At 39.5% G+C, this 21,765-nt stretch overlaps 1 protein-coding gene across 6 annotated transcripts in view; it reads left to right on the forward strand.

The window, feature by feature from the left end:
• The window catches only part of SLC9A9 (solute carrier family 9 member A9), a 178,908-nt gene that overhangs the window by 54,763 nt on the left and 102,380 nt on the right, over positions 1-21,765 (forward strand). For all 6 annotated transcript variants that reach the window (XM_039722233.1, XM_039722236.1, XM_039722234.1 and 3 more), the window contains 2 exons: positions 16,177-16,315; positions 17,164-17,269. In XM_039722233.1, coding sequence (XP_039578167.1) covers positions 16,177-16,315; positions 17,164-17,269 — 245 coding nt within the window. The remainder of the gene's footprint in view (positions 1-16,176; positions 16,316-17,163; positions 17,270-21,765) is intronic.

The following is a 21,765-nucleotide window of genomic DNA, read 5'->3' on the forward strand; positions in this document are numbered from 1 at the left end:
TTTTATATCCCTTTTTCCAATATTAGTGCCATATTAAATTTTACTTAGGATCTAGTTAATATATGCTAAAGATCTTACTCTCTGTGCTGCTGGGTGTGTGTGAGCTGGGGTTCATTTCCCCCAGCAGCTCTCACAGAGCTGTGCTTTGCACTGCTGATAACCCAGGGGTGTTTTGGTGCAGCTGGGCAGTGCTGGCCCAGCAGCAGCCCTGTCTCTGCAGCATCCCAGTGGTAGGAGGTGGACAAAGACTTGGGAGAGGACACAGGCAGGACAGCTGACCCAAACTGACCAAAATGTTATTCTGTACCATGTGATGTGCTCAGCAATAAAAGCTAAGAGAAAGGAAGGAGCAGATAAATGTTACTGCATTCATGTTCCACGTACGTGGCTGGGCATCACCCACCAATGGGAAGCAGAGAATAAAACTTATGTTTTCCTTTGCTTTCGCACACAGTTTTGCTTTATTAATCTGCCTTTATCTTCACTCCTGAGCTTTTTCCATCTTATTTTCTTGCCCCCACCCCATCCTGCAGAGGAGGGAGTGATGGAGTGGCTGGGTAGGCACCTGTCACCAGCCAGGGCCAGCCCTCCACAGTTCTCTAATTGGCACAGGTTTGTCTATGCAATTTATTTGAACAGGCAGCCCTCAGTTGCAGACTGCTAAGCTAGAGTAGATTTCAGTGAGCAGCGTTGTGGAGATTGCCCTGAGGGATGTATGAAGACAGAGCTTAGCTCAAATCAGCTGGGAATGTCTGTACTTGTCAGACCCAATCAAACCAGAGTAGCTGCAGGTATCTCCGTCCACTTATACGCAAACAAAGAGATAAGTTTTAAGTTCAGAATTAAGAGCACTGCTTGCAGTCCTTGCAAATCACAACTAAGAGGTAATTATTTAGCTACACTTTCCCTGAAAATGACCAAACTGGCATCAAAGCTTCTTCATTTCAAAGATTTCTATTGGGAACTCTTCAGAACTGAAGTACATCGTGGTACAAGTCAGCCTGGTTTTTGAGCTCTTCAGATGTTTTTTCTTGTCTAAATAACTTTTTTCTAGTGAATAAGACATATTTTTCCTGAGAGGAAGATAATTACATACAGAGTCTAATTCTACTTACAGAGACAACTCCCTTTTATATTAAAATGATAGTATTGGTATTATTTCCCTTGAAGTGTTCCAAAAGAAAGTTGATCTCATCCTCTGGATGAAATACTGTATATAAGAGTCTATCTGGCTCTTGCCATAAATTAACATACATATAATGTCTCGTGGCAGAGAAGATAGAGGAAAGTGTATCTCAGAAAGGTGAGGGAGTCCTTTCTGCCATTTCATTTGCAAGGTAGCCACCAATTCCTATTCACTGTCCAAATCCTTACCAGAAATGTGGTACTGGAGAGCACAGCTGTCTCAGAGAGACAGAGAGTTTGTCACTACAGGATACTCCATAAAAATGCTGCTGTTCCTTGGAGGTCAGGTTATGATTACAGGAACAAAGAACCCATTGCTATTGTGGGAGAATTGACTATTTCCAGTGGCTACCCAGGAACACTAGGAAAGACTGATGTCTCTTGTGATCCCTCTGTGAGCCACTCCAGCACCTCTGTGCTACAGTTCAGTTTGAATTTCTTCATTCTGACCTGTTCTAAACATTTATATATTTTTTTACCAAAAATATCAGGCAAACTGCTTCCTCCTGCAAGCCTTGATCTTTTAAGGCTCAAATCCTAAAGCTACTGAGACTCTTAGAACTGACACAACTCTTCATGAAATTCTTTTGCGTGTGCATATGTGCACATCAAAATAATGCAAACGTTATCAAACACTCACTAGTTACATAATGCCCAAAAATTTTCATATCTTACAAAGGAAGAATTTAGAGCTACCTTTTGTAAACATTTTCATTAAATGTAATTTTTAAGTTTATTTTTTCCATACACAGAAACCCCCAGCTCTCCATACCCAAGACATTATTTCAGTGTGCATGTTTCACCTTTTTGGAGTAGAAACTTTAATGGTTTCAGGATATACTTCTGTCACTTGAGCAAAGAGAATAATTGATAACAGCAGCATCAGCTGACTTCCTTCAGTGCCAGGCACAGCAGGAGTGACTGCAAACCTCTAGCTACTGCACTTCACAGCTACTTAAATGATGGGACTCAGCAAATTTCTATTCTTGGGATCTATTCCAATGGTAACAAAACTCCACTCTCTCCTTGTTTCCACTTGCTTTTGTACTGGCCTCAATCTTTCTCTCCCTTGCCTTTGCAGAAGACAATGATCACCATCTCCATCTCACTCTGCCCACTGCCCTGAACTGCGTGACCAGCTCCACCACTGCTGTGGCACTCACCAGTCCCTAGGTCACCCACCTGAGATAGAGGTAGATAGAGATAGATTATCTAGAGATAATCTAGGACTGTAAGCTCCAACCTCCTTCATACCCTAAAGTCGAGAGACCCTGACTTCATTCCTGGTGCAAGCACCTCTTCTCTATCCTTCTTATTATGTTGTGACAAACAGGAGGTAATGAGGACAAGAGGGGTGATGTGACAGTCACAGCACTGGGGACAGCAGCTGGCTGAGTCTGGGCATCAGCAATTGCAGAGGAAAAAGCCACACATTTAAGTTTTAGATGATACGTGCCCTAAAAAATGAGATCTTGGAAGATTTTTAGTTGATGAAGTTTATCAGATTTCCACTGAGATTTGTCAACTAAACATTTTGGAAGCCTTTAAAAATTTGCATAATTTTGTCACATTTTCACAAGGGTGAAAGATGTAGGAAACAGATGGATAATTTCCTCTTTCCTCCCCTCGGAAATGGCAAGTCTGAATTTCAAAGTGGTACAGTAAGAAAGCTTTGTAATTATGTGGTTGTAAGGTTTCTGTCCAAGATAAGCACAGAGGTATTCTCTCTATAATGGCTCCGCAGAACACCAATTTAAAGAGGGGGTAAAAAAAGAGAGAGAAAAAAAAAATCTTCATGGAAATTGCAAATACAACATGGCAATGTAGCCTCAATGGTGACATTTTGGCAAAGTCACAAGCTGTGACAGAGACAGAAAACACACAGGGCAGCCGTTGTGCAAGTGGCCCTGAGAGAGCTCAGTGTGACAGAGCTGGTTCATTTCTACTGTGTTCAGGGCAATGGACTTATGGACATTCCCTGTGAAGACCCGTGTACCAAGGAAAGACATCCACTATTTTTATCAGTTTGCTCTTAATGCATTTAGAATGCTGATGTTCCCTAACTAACTGCTAATTATAATGATATACATATTCTGAATATAATGTGCATATGTGCATGTTATTTGGATTTCTAATGAAATTTCAGCACATTTTTTGGGGAGACATAGTGATGCTAGAATTTGGATTTTGAAAAGGAAGGTTTAAATATGATTAAAACTTTGAACAAAGTAGTATCCCAACAATTGAATAAACCGATAATCACATTTTTCCCTTAATAATTTCTCCATGGTATCCCAACAATACATTGAATAAACCGATAATCACATTTTTCCCTTAATAATTTCTCCATTGCAAAATCTCACATATAGTTCTTAGACTTTAAAGCATTTTAGTTTTGTATCCCCACCCACTGAAATTTTACTTTATTTTCCCTTAAAAGAAATCAAACTGTTTTTCTTTCCACATTGTTCTACTGATCTGTAGCAAGCACAGCCAGAAATGTTAGTGAGAGAAATGAGCATAATGGAGTGCCTAGCAGGCTGCTGTTCCTGCCTCAGACACACTGGGAGAAGGTTACAGCTAGATGAAAATATTCCTGAAGAAATATATCACCCTCCTGAACCATTTAACAGTGTACATCTTCTTTATTACAGTGTTTTTATTCTTAGAGAGTAAGGTGAAAGGTATTTCTAAACTCTCATTACAGGATGTTCACAGTCTTACATTTTATTTCCAGCATTAGCAGGACTTAGTCCATACCTTGGAGAGTGCTTTCAGTGAGCATTGTTAGAGTGAAGTGAATGCAAAAGTTTCTGAGGCAAGACTCCTGTGTTCTAGTAATTATGAGGGTAATGAAGATAGACAGAATAATTTTCCTCTTATTAATAGCTGTGTTTAAGCCTCATAGAACTTCCTGTCTAGGGAAAGTATTTATTTTTAAACTAAGTGGTGGAAATTAATGTGTTATACTACATGTTTATCCGTAAATCAATGGAGTCTTTACAAAGCCAGAAAAAAAAAATTATCTGTTTGCCTGCCTGTCATTTCTGTGAGGTTTTTCACAGTGCACTGGATAGGCCAATAGCATATACCTTAATTTTAACAAAGGAAGATGTTCCTTAACTCTTTCAGTCTTAGCACTGAGGAATAATTCACAATCAGCTGGCAGCTGTGCATCCAAAAGCCTTAGCATGTGTACTTACAAATAATTCATTCTTATCAAAGAAAAACCTCTCATCCAGTATGTTTGGTATTAGGTCACTTTGATCAAGTGATTTATATTTAGGAAATTGGGATGGGTAGGATTTTATTATCCAGATTATTTTCCAAGATTCCCAATTAACTTTTACATTTCCTTCAAGTAGCCTGTTTAAGTATCAAGGCTTATAGGTGACTTATCATTCAAAATTCCTGTACAAAGGATAAAGAAATACAGACTTCCAATTATTTTGAGTAAAATATCCCTAAAGATGGAAGTCAGAGAAACAGAATGAGTGTTTGAGTGCACATTTGTGTGTGTTCTCTTGTTTTCTCTTCTTGCTGAAATCCTTAAGGATAAAAAGAAGGTTTTGCTGTTTTGATTGCCTTACAATTTGGGACTGAAATTCTATCCACATCAACTTCTCTGCCTAAGGGGTGATTCCCTCTTTGTTTAATTTCACCATGAGTGAAGTTCAGTAATCTCCAGATTGCCAAGAGCTATTGGCAGGTGCTGTAATCAGCACTGACTTCACGCTTGAGCAAACCAATTCCCACAAGGTTCAGCAGCCCCACCTCTGCTCTCAGCAGCCCCAAGCTGCTGAGATGAACCTCCCAGGCTGTGGAGAGCCAGCTACAGTTTCGAAGCGCTCCAGGCAGAGCAGCCTTTGCCATTCCAAGGCAAGGAGAAAAGGTACAAGACGGATTCAAAGCCACCTCTCAGCCCATCTGCCGCCCTGCCCGGGTCCCTGTCACGCTGCACAGGCTGCCCTCAACACCTCTCTGCTCGTGGGCTACTGCTCTTCTCAGAAATTCTACCTTTAAATATTTTTTCCCAAAAGAGACTTGCATGGACTATTTACCTTCCCAGCACAGTGGGTTTTTCTACTGGATGACTGTTACTACGTGTATTGGGACTTGCTGGATTATGCTTTCTTTGGAGAGCACTGTCCAGTAATTTTATTTTAATGTTCTAACATTAAAGGTCTAACAGGTTAAAGAACTTCAGGCTATAGAGTGATAAGGTAGTAAACAATAGGTAATATTGCAATTCTAAGATTTCTACCATGGCTGGGATTTATCTTTTTATAAACTGTAAAAATGAAATGTTAGCATATTAGCAGAAAGGTAGAGGAGAGCTGGAGGCCCACCTTTCTCCTACAGGAATATTACTGCCACTCTCTATTCAAGGCTGACCAGCTTTCCTAGCAAGTGAAGTGCCTTTCCCTAAGGTGAAATTTCATTCTGTTTATTTGCTATATTTGAATCAGGAATAGAGACTTACAATTCAGAATATCCCTAAATCCCCATCCCCAGCTCCAGTATATCAAGAAAACAAAACATGCAACATGTTTTGTTTCTGATGTTATTACTGCCAACACTAGATCATACAATTCACATCTGGATTTATTTTAGACTTTCTCATAACATCAGCTGCATTTCTTGTCTTCAGTTGGATACATTTTTTAAAATTAAAATTGCCATGGCAACAGCTGCAGCCATTTATTATAAAGCAATAGAAGTGGAACTAATATTTGTGAGAGGAGCTTTGTTATCACGGAGGATAGCATTTCATTCAGACAATGCCTGAGTCATTTTTCCCTAGCTATTCCATTTTTTAAAAGAAAAAATATAGAAAATATTTTCAATAATGAAATGTAGGTGGGATTGAACAGCTCAGGAGATTAAAAAGATTTTCTTCTTTAGATTACTGGCTCATCTCAAATCCAGATTAGCAAGAGGCAAAAACTATCAGCTGTTTGGTGGGCACATGGAAAAATCGATAGGGCTATGGAGCTCTGAAAATCCCATTCCCACAGCAGCTGCGTTCTAACTGCAACACAGAAAGTGACAACTGAGAGCACAGGGTGTGTCTCCACTGGGAGAAAGATTATGTGAGCCATCCTTGAGGAGTGCTAATGATGAATGCAAAGGAAAACTCCACAGGCAGCTTGCAGTGCTGGCACAGAACAGTTCCAGGTGAGCTGTCCTGCCCTTCACATCCCTTGCACTGTCACCTGAGAGAAGGGAACTGTTTTCCTGAGGAAAATGGGGCTAAAGAGGGATGTTAGGCACAACCTCAAGTTTAGGTTGTTCCAAGTCAGGACTGGGGTGGGGACATCTAATGTATGGTCTGGGCACATTAGAAATCACGTGGGCCATTTTGTTTGCATCTATTGACAATATTTCTTGGAGAATTAATTATTTTTGTTTAATCGCTCTAAGAATCTGGGTAGGTGATAGACAAATTGTACTCCAGATATTAAAAAGCTACATGAACTGTAGATTTTTCTCATTTAACCCCCTTCTGACTATGAAAGAATCTGTTTTGCATGCACTGGCTATACAAGGATGATATACCACATACCAAAGACCACACTTCTTCCTATTTGTTACACATTAGAGAGTCTTATGCAGAGTGAGGGAGAACACTGAAATAGAAAAAACTTTAAACATACTTTCCTTCTCCTTCCACTATAATTTTTGTGGGATGCTGTGTACCTTATCTTTATCAATTACATTCAGCATCAGGCTGCCCGGTGTCCTGCTCTGTTCAGAAGTTCCTAAAGAGGCTGAAGTTCAGTGAAGGCAGGAGACCAGGAGCTTCTTTCTTAATCTCTGACAGAAAAAATTCTGCAAGTGAAAAAGCCCAAGGCTGTTGATAGGCCAGAAATTTGGCACAGCCAAACTGAAGAAATTTGGCACAGCCAAATCCTATGGCCAAAATCCCTATAGTACTGGCAGTGGATTGTCCAGCTGCTCCAGGGACTACCTGCATCCTCTAGCAGCACACTTAGCTGTGTCTAGGATGTAATAATTTAAACACAAACAGTAGCACAAAAATCTCTTAAAAGACAAAGAGTACCTATACTTACTAAGCTCTAGGTTTGTTGCAAACATAGATTATTATATAGTCTGACTTCATTAGATTACTTCTGGGTCACAGACCGCTTATTTCAGGGAGGTAACAGGAAAAACAAAAGAAAAAACAAAATTACACCTCATGCCTGAGAAAAATCTATGAAAGCATGTAATTAGTACATTATATTTTTATAATGAGATCTGGTAGAATATAAAACTGACATCTGGCAGAAATCACAAAGATAGTTTTCTTTCTCCTGCTTTCTCACTTAACCTTTGAATTCTTTGTGGCATATTCCCAGCAGCATGCTCCCAGTTCTGTCCCTCCTCTTCAACACTCCTAGGAAAGCTTTACAGCCCTGTTACACTTCAAGCAGTGACGTGGGACAGCTGAGGCCTGGCAGAGCAGTGGTGAGAATGGGGTCCTTCCCTGTGCCACTGACAAGGGGAGAGGAGCAGTAGAGCACAGCCTGCTTTCCTCGAGGTGAGCGGGACTGGGCACTCAGAGCCTCTCCCTGCCTCTGGCAGTATTGAGCTGGGCACAGACAGGAATCTGGAATGTTCTCTCTGAAAAGACACGGGGTGCACCACCCTTGAACACATCAGATTTTCATAAGGAGAGGTCACAGAAGAAAAAAGACATTTGAACATTAAACAAGAGCCTGCTGTATATGTTCTTCCATTGATCAGCTAAGCAATGTGCTCTTACCCCTCACTCCTCTGTCCACATTCATTCAAGGGGATTTCAGAGAAGGTTACAGTGTATTGTAGTACTGTTTAACCAGCTAAATCTCAGGAACAAGTTGGTTTAAAGCCTGGAGGAGGGTGAGGTGAGTAGGACTATGCATTTGTAAAGGATAAGAAGCAGCTGTTACTACAAAGGAAATGCTGCTATTCATCCCTGGGTATCTCACAGTGCTCACAGGTCTAGTGGGTTCTCCTGCAGTGTTATGAGGATGAGTCAAAGCCTAAATGAAGGGAACACTGTCTGGCATAAACTATACATCCTTTTCTGTTGTTTCAGTCTTCAGCTGCTCCTGAACAAAATCATGGGCTGTGTGATTATAAGAAAATTACTATTTAATAAAGATTTTTTAGTGGAAATTCTTTCCACTCAATCTCTGCTAGTTGTCCATGAGAACAAAGGATTTTTCATGACTAACCAAGCTGCTTAAAACCTTCCTTAAAGAGTTTGGGTCATGTCTGCTTTTTTTGTAAGACCAGTGCACATCCATACCAACTGCACTGAATCAGTGGAGTTACTTCAGATACTCATCACTGTAAGGGTAATTTGAGGCAGTTTCTCCTCTGGAGCAGGATGACAGTAAATCACAGTGATTTCCTGGTAATCTGCTGCAGAGTTCTAACACTCTGCTCCATGCAGGAACCATCATCCCACATCATTTTGTCAACAGGCAGGTGGGGTTCAACTGACATAGAAAAATGGAAAATTTGTTTGCAGGAACGAAGTCACTGTGAAAGACTGGGGTAGTTGGAAGGCTTTGTTACCTCATCCTTGAGTCATCCCAAAAATTTTAGTAGGAAATGGGGGGTTAATTAAGACTACCCATTCTTCCAGTCATCACCTTTCCTACCCCTTATGGACACATCAGTCAGTGTCTTGTGAACATGCTCTGCTGTTTTATTCTTTGCACACTGCTTGTTGAGTAAATGAAGTCCCATAGTATCACATTCTGCCACGGAGGTGTGGATTGAATTAGGCCCCCAGGAGCACATTAAACTCTTGCTTATGCTCAAACACTTGCAATTGCACATTAATTCTGGTTTTGGATTTCAAGAGAGATACATCATTTTCACAGAAAATCCTTATTCCAGGGTCTCATCACCGTGCACTAATGGGAAGAACTGTCACATAAGGGGAAGGTTGTGTAAATCTTTCTGATAAATATTTTTCAGCTCTTTAAGTAACTTTGGAGATGAGTGGCTCACAAGTAAAAAATTGAAAGATAACACAAACGTGGATAATGAAGAAGAATGTCAATCTAGTAGTGCAAGAGCTGGGAGTGGACAATAGCTCCCAATTCAGGTGTCAGGGGTAGGGAGGAAAAAGATTGCTCAGGCTCATGAACCAACATTAGCAAGAGTCTTAACATATACAGCACATCTAACTCCCCTTATGGCACAATTAGCATCATGCAGCAGATTTGGTTCAAATAATATAGAGAACTTTTTCATTTTTCCTTCCAGATATTGACTGAAGAATTTTAATTTGTTCATTATTTCTTGTTAACTCAGAGGGTTGATGGGTTGTGACATTTACAGTCATGTTTTCGTTGTACAGTAAAACATATTTTTTACAGTACTGTTTTCCCTTGTTCTATTTTGCATAAACATAAGTGATTACAGAGAGATGCCAGGCAGAGGGAAGTCCAGCTGTTTGCATTAGTACAATAAATATATTTATCTCTTCCTTGGTGTCTGGTTCTTTGTTTCTACTTTCTTAGCACTATGTGCATCTTCCCAGTTGCTGAAGCCACTGAAAGCTCCCTGACTGGGAGGGTAGACTGAGCTGCTCTGGACAGACACAAGCCTTTCCTTTTCATTCAAGGTTTAAAAAGAATGGAAATTAAGCAGTGAGTTGGATTACAGTTCTGATAGCCAAATGAGAAAGGATCATATTTGCAGGCACAGAAATGTGTAAATTATGTGCCTTTGGATATGATCAGCTCATAAGTAAGAACAGTCAGAGAGATAATGCAGAATGCAGCACATGCTGTCACAGACAGCCCACTATCAGCCATCTGTTTTCTGCTGATGTGCTTCATTCCTCTCAAAGATATGGGACAGGAAAGAGTTGTCACTGTGACTGTGATATTTCCAAATAGATTTATGAAAATTAGGCATTTAGAAGCAGTAGCAATCATTTGAGAATGAAATATTCCTACGCCAAGCCTCAGAGATATGTGAACAAATTTTACTGTTAAAGCCTTAATTTTCTTCTACGCAGATTTTAAGCCCATGTTGCTGCTCATCAGAATTTCTTTCTGTCAAAGATAAAACCAGGTTAGAACAAAGTAATGAGAAGCTAAGATACTTGTACAGATGACAGCGCACATCATTTCTCAGGTGCACTGGGCAGAGAAGCTCCACACCAGATCAGAGATGATGTTAGACTTGAAATTGCTCTGCCTGCAGGCCCATTAGGTCCTAAATCCTTGTCACAACTATCATCTCACATCTCCTTTCTACAGTCAAAGTGATTGCAGCCCTGCAGGGAGCAAGCTCTGAGCAGGCTCAGAAGGATGCAGGGTGTCCATCACCTCTGGCAGCAGGGACTGGCACAGTTGTCCCTGGGCACCAGGGAAGCTGAGTTCAACCCCATCCAGATGGGTGAGATACCAGGTCCTTTTGTGGCCCAGGTGGTGGAATTTGAGGGCAAGAATGGGATCACCAGGATAGATGACTTCCAAGGTTCCCATAGGAGGTAGAGGAGACTTTCTAAGGATAATGGGTTTGAAGACAGAAAAGGAGAGAGGATGACAGATTTTCTGCAGTCCCTGATGTTTGGGGCTAGATGACAACTAAGATCTCCATTAGGGAAAGTCTACCTGGAACAGAACAAACTATTTGTTGTTTTCTCTGAAAAACTGCTGCTGCTGTGTGTCAGCTCAGGCTTGGACACAGAAGAGAACTGAAAATAGTTACCAGTGTAAAAGCAATAAAAGCTCATGTACAACAACAGTTAAGTGTTAGCTTGGTTTAAAGTAATCAAGATAAAATGTCCTCTAGTATTTTAGAAATTCTGGAAAAGCCTACAAAGGAGCAAAGTAAGGTCAGAAAATAGAGGAAGAAAATAAGCCATGACACAGAGAAAAAGAAACAGAATGTAAGCCCAGATAGAAAATAGTTTCTATAAACAACTGCTAGACCTTTTTCTAGAATTAAAAGCAATAATAGGAGTACTAATACTAGCAGTGATGAAGCCAGGCTATAAGTGGAATAAAAGGCATGATCTGCTGTATTGCCAAGGAGAATAAAATTTTGGGCATCCATAATGAAGGTTCAAACGCTGGCCACTTGGGCAGTAATCCAACTACCAGTCCCTCTTTTTTTTCCCTTCCTTTTCTGTTTTAGCTGTTATATAAAGGTCTCTATAAACAGAAAGCTTAATATCTATATTTCTGCAAAATCTCTTCTTCAGGAACCTTAAATATCTAAAAATTTGCCAATATTGTCAGGAGTAAATTCCACAGAGACAGATTTGTTTATACAGAGAGAGGTACAAAAGACTCCTCTGTGTTCTTTCAATGTACTGATCACTGTTTTAACACATCTAAAAAATGCATTTGTTTGCTGTTTGAAATTTTTATCTAGAAGATCTCTGCATATTTGTTTCAAAACTGTTGAAATTGGCTGCCTCTGCTAGTCCTTAAGCCTTCCTGCTCTGGTGTGTCTTTGCTTTGCCTTAACCACCTGCAAACCTTCCCTGCTTCATATTGCTTTTACTGGCTTGGCACGGTCACATCCCAAACCTCCCCAGTTGTTTTTACCTTTATAGTTCCTCTGCTTGTTCCTCCTGTGGGAGGAGATCTTTTGTGAAGAAGCCTAAGCCAGCTTGCCAAGAGAAGGTCTGGGTGTCTGGTGCCATGCATGGACTTTCACATCTGGCTTCTAGTTCAAACACATATTGGGGGTAAATTACAGCTCTCATGTTTTGGCTTCCTTCCAACACATTTAGGAAAACTATATAGCCAAAAAGTTGTGTGGGAACAGAAACTGTTTGATTCCATCCACTTCTCTGAAATATCCAAGTTTTCTAACATGCTGTAGTGACCTACCTTTTTCCACATAATTATAATTTCAGGAAAAATAACCTTCTTTCCTTCTTAAAAACAACCTTGAACTCTAGAATACTTTTTTTTTCTGGCCTGTTTTATTTTTCTTAATTAGCAGCTGATGAAATCACCATGTAGTTCTATAATTATTTATCACCTGAGGGAGATCCCAGTTTATTCAATGAAGGTATTTTAGGGAACATCTGACCTTCCTGTATTTTCAGGTATTTTTTCTTTTCTCACACTGTTCCCGATTCTCTTCTGTGCAGTACTACATGGCACGTGATGAAGGGCAAGGAGGAAGAAGGGCACTTGGCTAAAGGAAGCCCTGTGGCTTACGAGTGGAAAGAAATGTTCCTCTCCAGAGCTGTTTATTTTCATGTTGGTCAAACAGACAGGACAAAGACAGGAATAAACCAGTCTGTTTGCTGGTTATTTCTAATAACTGACTCCACATAATTCTATTAGAAATATTCTGCTGTTTGCACACACTTTGCTTCTGATTCTTGAGTGTATTTTCTTCAGCATAATGCATTTTTCTAAAATTCATCTGATACAGGTGTTGCTTCACTTTGGCTTATATAAAAACAAAGAATCTTTATGCTGTTCTGCTAGTTAAGGCTGATTAGCATCTATTTATTTGATGCTGCCACATTAGCCCTTTGCACATCAGGTTTGGACAGAAACAAAAGTAGGATACAAGATTTAACCTCAACAACAGATTTTTCCTGAAAAAAAAATTGCATGAATTATGGGAAATCTTTGCTGCAATGCTAAGTGTTTTCTGTTTTATTTCTTTCTTTCGAAGGAAAATACATTGTGCTGTACTCTCAGGCTGGGAAAACTAACAGGAAGAAAGAGATCTTATGAATAACTGAAGATGTAAAAAGTAATCAATTATATAGATATAACTGGAAATGTGACTGGATGCTTTCTATTGCAAAGCCCTTCTCTAATGCAGACCTTTAGTATTAGATCCCTATAAAGTGTTTAAAATGAAAGTGTTTGTCATGCTGAGCTTTCATCCTAAAGTGATCTGAGTAGATAAGAGGAGGGAAGTGGAATGCTTAGCGTGATACAGCTGACACAAACTGTTAATCCTTCTATCTGCTGCAAGAAAAACTACCACCCCAACTTGCCATATATTGCATAAATAAATATTGCCTGTGCTTCCTTTTTTGAAAGCTGTGAAAGCACTTGAGCCTGTCCAATGTTGTTGGCTCAAGGAAACACAGAAAAACTTGAAATAAAGAGATCTGTTAAATAGCTGTCTAATACAGAAAGTGCTGGCTAATCCTTAGGAACCCAGCCAGGAGGTGAAGTGTTATGCCTGACTCCAACCAGAAGGAGAGGCAGAGGCTACCAAACTCATACAAGACAGACAGTAAGGACTGGGCCAGGTGTCTGTGAGACACATATATTGAGTATTCAGTGAGGAGCCAACAAAAATCTCTCATTCCTATCCCTGCACTCTTTCTCATTCAGGCTGGCAGATAAAGCAGGCCTTTGCCATTAATCTGCTCATTTCTCAGTCTCTGAAACACTTTTCTGCTGCATTTACTTTGAGGACTCCCTTAATCCACCTCTGATACAAATTTACAGAAATAAACCCTTTTTTTTTCCCTTAAATTCGTTCAGCGTTTATAAAGCCTCTAAAACCTAAAAACAGTTTGAAATTTAGTATCAAACCCACACTGCTTATTAATGAACTGAAATCATCCCCTTTGTACAGAGAGCACAGAGAGCAGATAGCAGAGAGGGCAAGTCATGGCAGCAGGCCTATTGAATTGCTCTCCAAGGAAAAGCAAGAAGAGTAGAGGCACTATCATTTTAATCATGGTTCTCTCCAGTATTAGACTTTGCAATTGTGTTTTTAGGTCAAATAATTGGTTTGGCAGGAAGTAGTGGAATAAACAGGATAAAATCCTGTTCTGTTAAATTACATCTTATACAGAAAATCTCAGGTAAATTTCTGTGCATTTTGGATGCTTGAAAGGATTAAAAGTTAGTGCTAAAAAGAAACATATGCAGAAAAATAAATAGCTCTAGTACAGAATAATGTGAAATGAAAAATAGAAGTAGATATATAGCTCTAGTAGAGAGTAATGTGAAATGAAAATTAGAAGTACATATTCTTTGAGCTGCAGGGAAACACGAGTTCTGGAAAGATTTAGACCAGAAACCACAGTAGTATAATAAGCATATGCTATGTTATGGTTCTTTTAAAGTATCATGGGGGGCACACTGAATAGAAAAACTTTTCAGTGAGAGTGAGTCACTTCATATTTGTTCCTGAAATAACTACATTAAGAATAGGGTGCTTTCTTCTAGTTTTCTTCATGCCTGAAATCTGCTGGTAGATTGGAGAGCAAACTGTAACCTTAACCAGTCTTAATAAAGCCAACTTTTCAAGCCTATCATGGTCAGAGCCCATCATTCTAACAGAACCATTTTCCTTGATTTTAGGACCTCTCTAAATTCACCACTCAATGCAGGCCAGAGCACCAGTGGCACAAGAGATCATTTCCTGATTTATAATCCACTACGCAAACCAGAGCAGCAGCTGCAGTCTTTGTACTTGGCTGGGACAAACATCAAAGAACCAAGGGGCTGCTTTGCTCTCAAGACACACCTACAAGTTTCTAGACAAGAGAAACAAAGAATTACAACTCATCCCCTGGTCTAAGAAAGCCACAGCTGAAAAAGGACAGAAAATTGAGATAGCAGCATGTTGCTGATCACCAGTTCCTCTGCTGCCAGTGTTTTGTGTCCTTCTATCAACAGCACCTTCCACTAGAAATCATCTCACTGATTTGCTGGTGGTGCTAATCAGCATAACTGGAGATCACAGATTTTAGTGCTTAGTTAATTCTGTTGTAGTACATGAGCACTCCCCCCTCATATTTGTGATGCTCCACCATATGCCTTGAGAATCTTTGTGCCATTTCTGCAGACTGAAAGCATGAGAACTGTTGTCACATCTTCATGTTATTTCAATGCATCTGTTTAGAAAATCCTTTATGCAGAACTTCAACCCTAAGCCTTATTTCCAAATTAAAAACATCAGACTGCAAGGATCACATTCTTAATATCCAAAAGCTTTAAATATTCACAACTTTTTAAAAATTCTAAAATTTCAGTTCTTAAAATACCAATCATCTTCCAGCAATCCAAAGCGCATTCTGGAATCCAAAGCCAAGCTCAGCACATTTTCTTTGACAAGGATCATAAAAGTACTCAAAACAGTACTCAAAGCAACAGAACACAAAGATGTAAAATGTTTCTTAATTAGTTTGTGAGGCTTAGAGCTATTTTGTATCTGTTCAATATAACATCTCAACAAGAAAAAGAACATGCATACATGGAGTTTCTGCTGTTCTGGGTAATAACTGACTGCTGGCAAATAACAACTCTGAGACACTCAAACAATTATTTAGCGCACAGCTCCTTTGCTTTGGTGGATTCCTTTCCCATCCCAAAATACTTGTGGTTGTTGCACTCAGGGTTGGGAAACAGGAGATGACCTTGGACAACTGCAGCAGTTTCTTTCTGTGGCACGACATTCATTCTGTCCACAAGTTTCCTATTGCAGAGCTCTTGCCACAGCTCCAGCCCTGGTTATGAAGGGTTACACCAAGAAGGAAAATGCTCGGTGGTTTGTGACAAAATTGCTGCTGCATGTGTGGTACCTGCTGTGATTTGTGTCACCCATTTGAGCCTCAGCCATAAAGCTGCACTTTTTATCAAGGATATTTGCGAATATGTAACTGCTCTGAGGACATATGGCCAATAAATAATTCAAAGTTATCTATCTTCCCTGCAGTTTTCTTATCCACCTACAACCTTTTAATGTTTTGTTGGCCTGGAAACAATATTGTTTATGGCACTTCTAGTATAAAAGTGTTGCTGACTGGCAGTAGACTATTTCCAGTGTGATACCTTGAGAACAAATTGGTTCTCCCCAGTCTCCATCTGCTTTGCTCTCATCTGCTATTAGCCCAGAGAAGTCTTGTTTTACATTTTGAGTACCTAAAACTTTTCATTTGCAATTATTGATTCAAAAATTGTTACAATGTGATTGAATTTGTTGTTCCTTTTTCTCTCCCTCTCCCCCACCCCTTTGTTTTCTTTTCAGCTCAATATCCATTTACAGTCCTAAGGAGAATCCTAATGCTTTTGATGCTGCTGCATTCTTCCAGTCAGTGGGAAATTTTCTGGGGATCTTTGCTGGATCATTTGCCATGGGATCCTCTTATGCTGTTGTCACAGCTTTAATATCCTTTATGGTTTGTTTTCAGGGAGCAAATCTATATCTATTGGAAAAAATATGCAATATCTGAGAGTGACCATCTTTAGTTTGAGCCTGCAGCTTTTCTCTCCAGGCTCAAAGTGTTTGTAAGGAAACATATAAATCATGAATTGACAGGAAATGTCATTTGTCAGAATCTACAAATTTCTTTTTTTACATTTATCATTAGGCAGGACTCTGGCCTTTATCATTCTATTTGCAAATAATTGTATTTTAAGGAAAGTGTTTTGAAGTATATTGAGTCTCAAATACTCAAACATGTATTCATTAAGAACAGCAACTAATTTATGAACTCCAGGCTAGCAGCAGTTATACAAAAATACAAGGGAAACATGACAACGTGTCCGTGTGACCAACAAGCCCATCAGTTTAACTAAGCTGAAAATTAACGGTCTTTCTGTTGCCCTGCATTTTTTCTTGTGTTTTGCAGTTCAGATAAAATGCTACTGTAGAAAGATCAGTGATTTTTATCTTTCTTGCATTCACACAAAAGTAAACAAACGCCAGTTTTTTATAAAACTGGACAAAATTACTTCCTTTTCCTTTTTTTCTAGGAAAAAGGATATCAAATGCAACCAACTAGGTATTAATTCAAACTCCACAAAAGTACTTAAAATATCTGACTTTAAAATCTGTTCTGGATTTTCCTCCTTGAGATAAGTTAGAAGCTGTGCTGTTCTTCCCAAATTCCATATGTGTAGATGAGTATGGTGGGGGAGCTTGCTTTCTTTCTTTCATCCTTTCTCAGATTCGGAGTAATTTTAGCTTACAGACCAGTTGGGTTTTTGTTTTTCCTTAGTAATCTTTTAGCACTTGACAAAATTCACAAAGCTGTGTGAGTTTCCTATGTTGGAGACAGGTCTGTTTTTCCTCCTATCCTGGAGTGCCTTCTTATCAGCAGAAGCCGCTGGGCTTACAGGTAAGTATTGCATTTAATGAAATAAAAGCAATTTTATAATATGCCTCTAGTGTGGGTTAAATGAATGGCTTATTTTAGGCATGACATCATATATAAAGCTCCTCAAAGCCTGTTGCTATATTGGAGATTGTTTCATCTTTAAGAACGATTCTGTAGTGACACTGAATAGTTCTTGCAGACAAAGACATAACAGATCAGACTCAAGCTCTCAGTCTTTCTTCCCTGCATTATCCCATGCCTATTAATCCCCCTATTTTCTGGCCAGCTATGGGACCAAAGACAGTAAGTGCCAGGAAGGAGGTAGGCAGTGCCTTGTGATTACCAGCCTGTGTGCTCCTCTGCACACACTCCATATCCCAGGCCCTTCATGTTTTTCTCAATTATCAATAATTGAGACCAATTATCAATAGCAAACCAAGAACAGAGCCAGTGGTATGTATCCACCTTTATACATACAAAAAAATAGTCATCTTGTTCAGTGCACTAACATGTACATTTTGGCACAGCCAGGTCCCACTGACAGGGAGAAAGATGTGTGATCCGATTGTTTTTTCATTAATGCCAGGAAAAGAATTGTACAATCACAGTCAATTATGTACCAGGGCCTCCATTAAAGTGCACACAGAAGTTTAGGCAAAATTTCTAAATGGATATAGTTTGCCTCCACAGCAATCTATTGTATTGTGTGATTCAAAAGAACAAAGTTTCTATGACCTTGATTGTTTTAATGCTCTTAAGGTTGTCACCTCTGAAATCCAGCGCTCTAATTAATGTCAGGGAAAATCAGGAGAAGAAAAATGCTTAATGGAGTGGTAATGCAGCCCATGCTGGTTTGTTTGCAAAATTGTTCAAAGCCTTTTGATGGCAACAGTTATATTTTTACTGAGTTCTCTGCAGCCAACATGTTACTTTTTTAATATCAGCCACACAATCAAACTATTTCTGAATGGGTATTAATATCTGCATTTTTGTCTTACTAATTATACAGCTTTGCCTCCTGTTTACTGCCAAATTCTCCAGGCCAAGTACATGAACTGAACAAAATGGTGGTATTTTATTACATCAAGAAAATCAGATACCAGGTGGAATGAAAGTCCATTTTGTCTCTTAACAGCTCGGTACTGGTTTGGGCAAGGGTAGCATTAATTTTCTTCACAGTAGTTAATGTGGTGCTGGAAACAGCCCTGGTAATTCAGGGATATTTCAGGTATCACTGAGAAGCACTGACACAGAGCCAAGGGGTTTTCTGCTCCTCAGCCCACCAGCAAAGGGGCTGAGGGTGCCAGGACAGCTGACCCCAGCTGAGCCATTCCAGAGCAAGAGAAGCTGGGGGAAGAAGGATTCTCACTCTTACCCTTGTCCCATTCTCTCCCCCATCCCACCAAGGAGGAGGGAGAGAGGGAGTGAGCAGCTGTCAGAGTCTGAGCTGCTGCCTGGGGTTAGACTCAACAAGCTCTCAAAAATGGGGCATGAATACTGCAGAAAATGCAAGCAGAGGAGGAGGATTGTTGATCACTTTCCTGCTACTGGAGGTACTGATTTCCTAATCCAGTGACTTCCAAGGACTGTTTTAACATGCATTCTTACAGACCACAAGGATGCTATGTTTCAGCAACTGAACAATTGATTATACATTACACACAAAAAGTAGATTTGTAAAGGAAACACTCATATCTTTCAGAGCCTCAGGTGCTGCACCAAAGGTAATTTCCATTTCTCAGGCATAGGAACAGACTGTATGTCCAGACAAAAATAACTGGCATATGTCTTTTTTGCATGCTGCAAACGTGATGATGGACAGCAGAGTCTCTCCTGGTAGTTACCCTGAAGAGTGCTTCATTGCTTTTTTCTGCTGTAATATATAAAATATCTGAAATAAAAGACTTAATTATTGAACACCACAGATGGTGGTGGTAGCCATGGTAAGGAATTTTAAATGGACAGAGGCAGAGAAGGAGGAAGAGAGTGGAACCAAAGTAAAGTTTCAATTTAAGGTAAAAATAGAAAACTGTTGGGAAATTTAACTAATTCTTATCAAAATAGGAACTGATGGAGGACAGATAATTAATGCACCAACATATATATTCCAATAAAAAGTATCAAGCATTTTTAGGTCTGTCACTAGCATTTTTTCATGGGTTCTGAGTTTCATTGTGGAAATTGTTTAATTACTGTTGTGAGAAGGCAAAGTTTAATCTTGAAATTTTTATGAGTTAAATCTTTGTCACTTAATTTCTGTAAAAGGCTTTTGTCAGAAGCTGTTATTACAGAAAAAAATCATGGAGTCTTTCTTGTGGCTTCAATGTTGCTTTTGTCTTTCCGTTTCCTCTGAAATAGTTCTAACACTCCTCCTTTCAAAATACTATTTTAAACTCCAAGTTCAGCAGCAGAAATTCTCTGTTGATTAAGACATTTTCACCAGACTTTGGTTCAGCACTGATTTCTCACACCCATGCTAAGGAAATGTGTGCACCATGCAGCTGTGTGCAGTGCCCACACAGGTGGGTGCACACCAAGCTCCTGCTGCAGGAGGCAGGGAAGCCCAGCAAAAAGGCAGTTGTGCTTCAGGACACACTCAGCTCTCAATCCACACTCTAATTTCCAGTCTTTCCCAGCTTTCTTGCTTTGCCCTTTGTCTCAGTGTGTGCAGGTTCTGGTTTCACAGTCCTGTCCTGTTCTCACCAGCAGCTCTGAGACTGCAGCAATGGCACAGCTGCTACTCCAATTTCAGTGTTTCTCAGCATTCTTGCTTTGCCCTTTGTCTCAGTGTGTGCAGGTTCTGGTTTCACAGTCCTGTCCTGTCCTCACCAGCAGCTGTGAGACTGCAGAGAGTCTCACCCCAGCAATGGCACAGCTGCACCACTGCACTCAGTGCACCACACTCCTCTCTCACCAGCAGCTCTGAGACTGCAGCAATGGCACAGCTGCACCACTGCACTCAGTGCACCACACTCCTCGTGTCAGCGTGCTTCAAAAACTAATGCTTCCATTACACATTCCTGCCTATATACATCTTCATTTTCCTTGGACATTGTGTCTTCTCTGTTCATTCCTTCTAAATGAACTTCAAAGGATTAACACTAGACTAGTACTTCCCTGTAGCTATTAAGTAATGTAATTGCAAAATAATTTTATTCTTATAATGCTTTCCACAGCAGTCCTTCAATCATTCTGAGCTTTTTGAAGTATTTCATAATTTAGAAATAAGGGGCTATACTGGTTTTTTAGTCAGGAAAGTAGATGGTAGGGCTCACTTGTTTAGCTTGCAGATTTCTAAAATAAAATTTAAATGGAAAGTAGTACAGGTCAATATTTTAGAAAATATTTCATTCCTCTGCCTCAAGATATCTCATGATATATAACACACAATATATGGGCCTGACCCTGGTTGAAAAATGGATGTGATCGAACCAGCAAATCAAAATGAAAAATCTGGGATGACTACACAATTATTGTTATACTGGGAACTGGAAATTATAAATTAATGTTATGGTTATTAATCTTATAGCTATATCATCAAGCTGTGACACATGCATGATAAATTGATTCTTATACAGTAGAATCTAATTTGTGCATTTTCTCATTTGCCCTGGAGTATATCATTCCTGACTGCTGAGCAAAGCTGTAATAGCAGAATACTAGAGTAAGGTCAGTGTTAATAGAGATGTTTTCATTTGCTAAGTTCATTACACAGTATTTACTAGTAGGCTATAAAAAAAACATATCATAAATAACTTAAACACTTGTTGAAATAAATTAAGAAAGTACATCTTGCATTTATTAATTGCTTGTTATCTTGTTTTATAATTAACAACATTTTCTAAATTTTGAATGAACACTCAGTCTGAGAAAGGTTCCATGATGTACATGGGCATTTAATGGTCATCTCACTTGGACCTTCTCTCTCTACAGCTGTTTGAAGTGACCAGATACTCAAATAATAAGAGATTCATTTACCTACAGAAATACACTCAAGCATATGGATGGGGATTGACTTGTATGTGTGTGTGTGTTCATTTGATGCATACTTCAAAGTCACACAGGGACTCAGTGTAAAGGCACCAAAATTGCTGCCAAGCTCCTCTGATTTTTACATAGTAAAGACCTGCATTATGAAGACAAAAAAGACAATAGACCTTGAAGGAAAAATTTGTTGGAGAATGTAATTTTTGTTCCTTTGCTGGTTTTCAGAGCCCTTTGATTTCTGATCATTATAAAGCAAAAAAGCTTGTGATAATAAATTACTGCTGCTTCCTCACCTTCAGCAATTCTTGTCTGGACATTTGTGATGTTTTTGCTTTTGTCACACCTGCCTTCTTATTCAGGGGCTCACAGGACAGCAGAGTCTACCTAGCAGGAAAGCTTTTCCTCCTTTTCCTCCAAAAATAAATAAGCAGCATATTATGAATGAGGTACCCAGGATGAGTCCAAAGATCTGGTCTCTCACTGGGGCAGTTTTGTGCTACTTTTCTATTTAGGACATAGCAAGCATGAAT

The sequence above is a fragment of the Passer montanus genome, unplaced genomic scaffold (genome assembly GCF_014805655.1).
Source record: "Passer montanus isolate IOZ18808 unplaced genomic scaffold, ASM1480565v1 scaffold48, whole genome shotgun sequence".
Classification (NCBI taxonomy): Eukaryota; Metazoa; Chordata; class Aves; order Passeriformes; family Passeridae; genus Passer; species Passer montanus.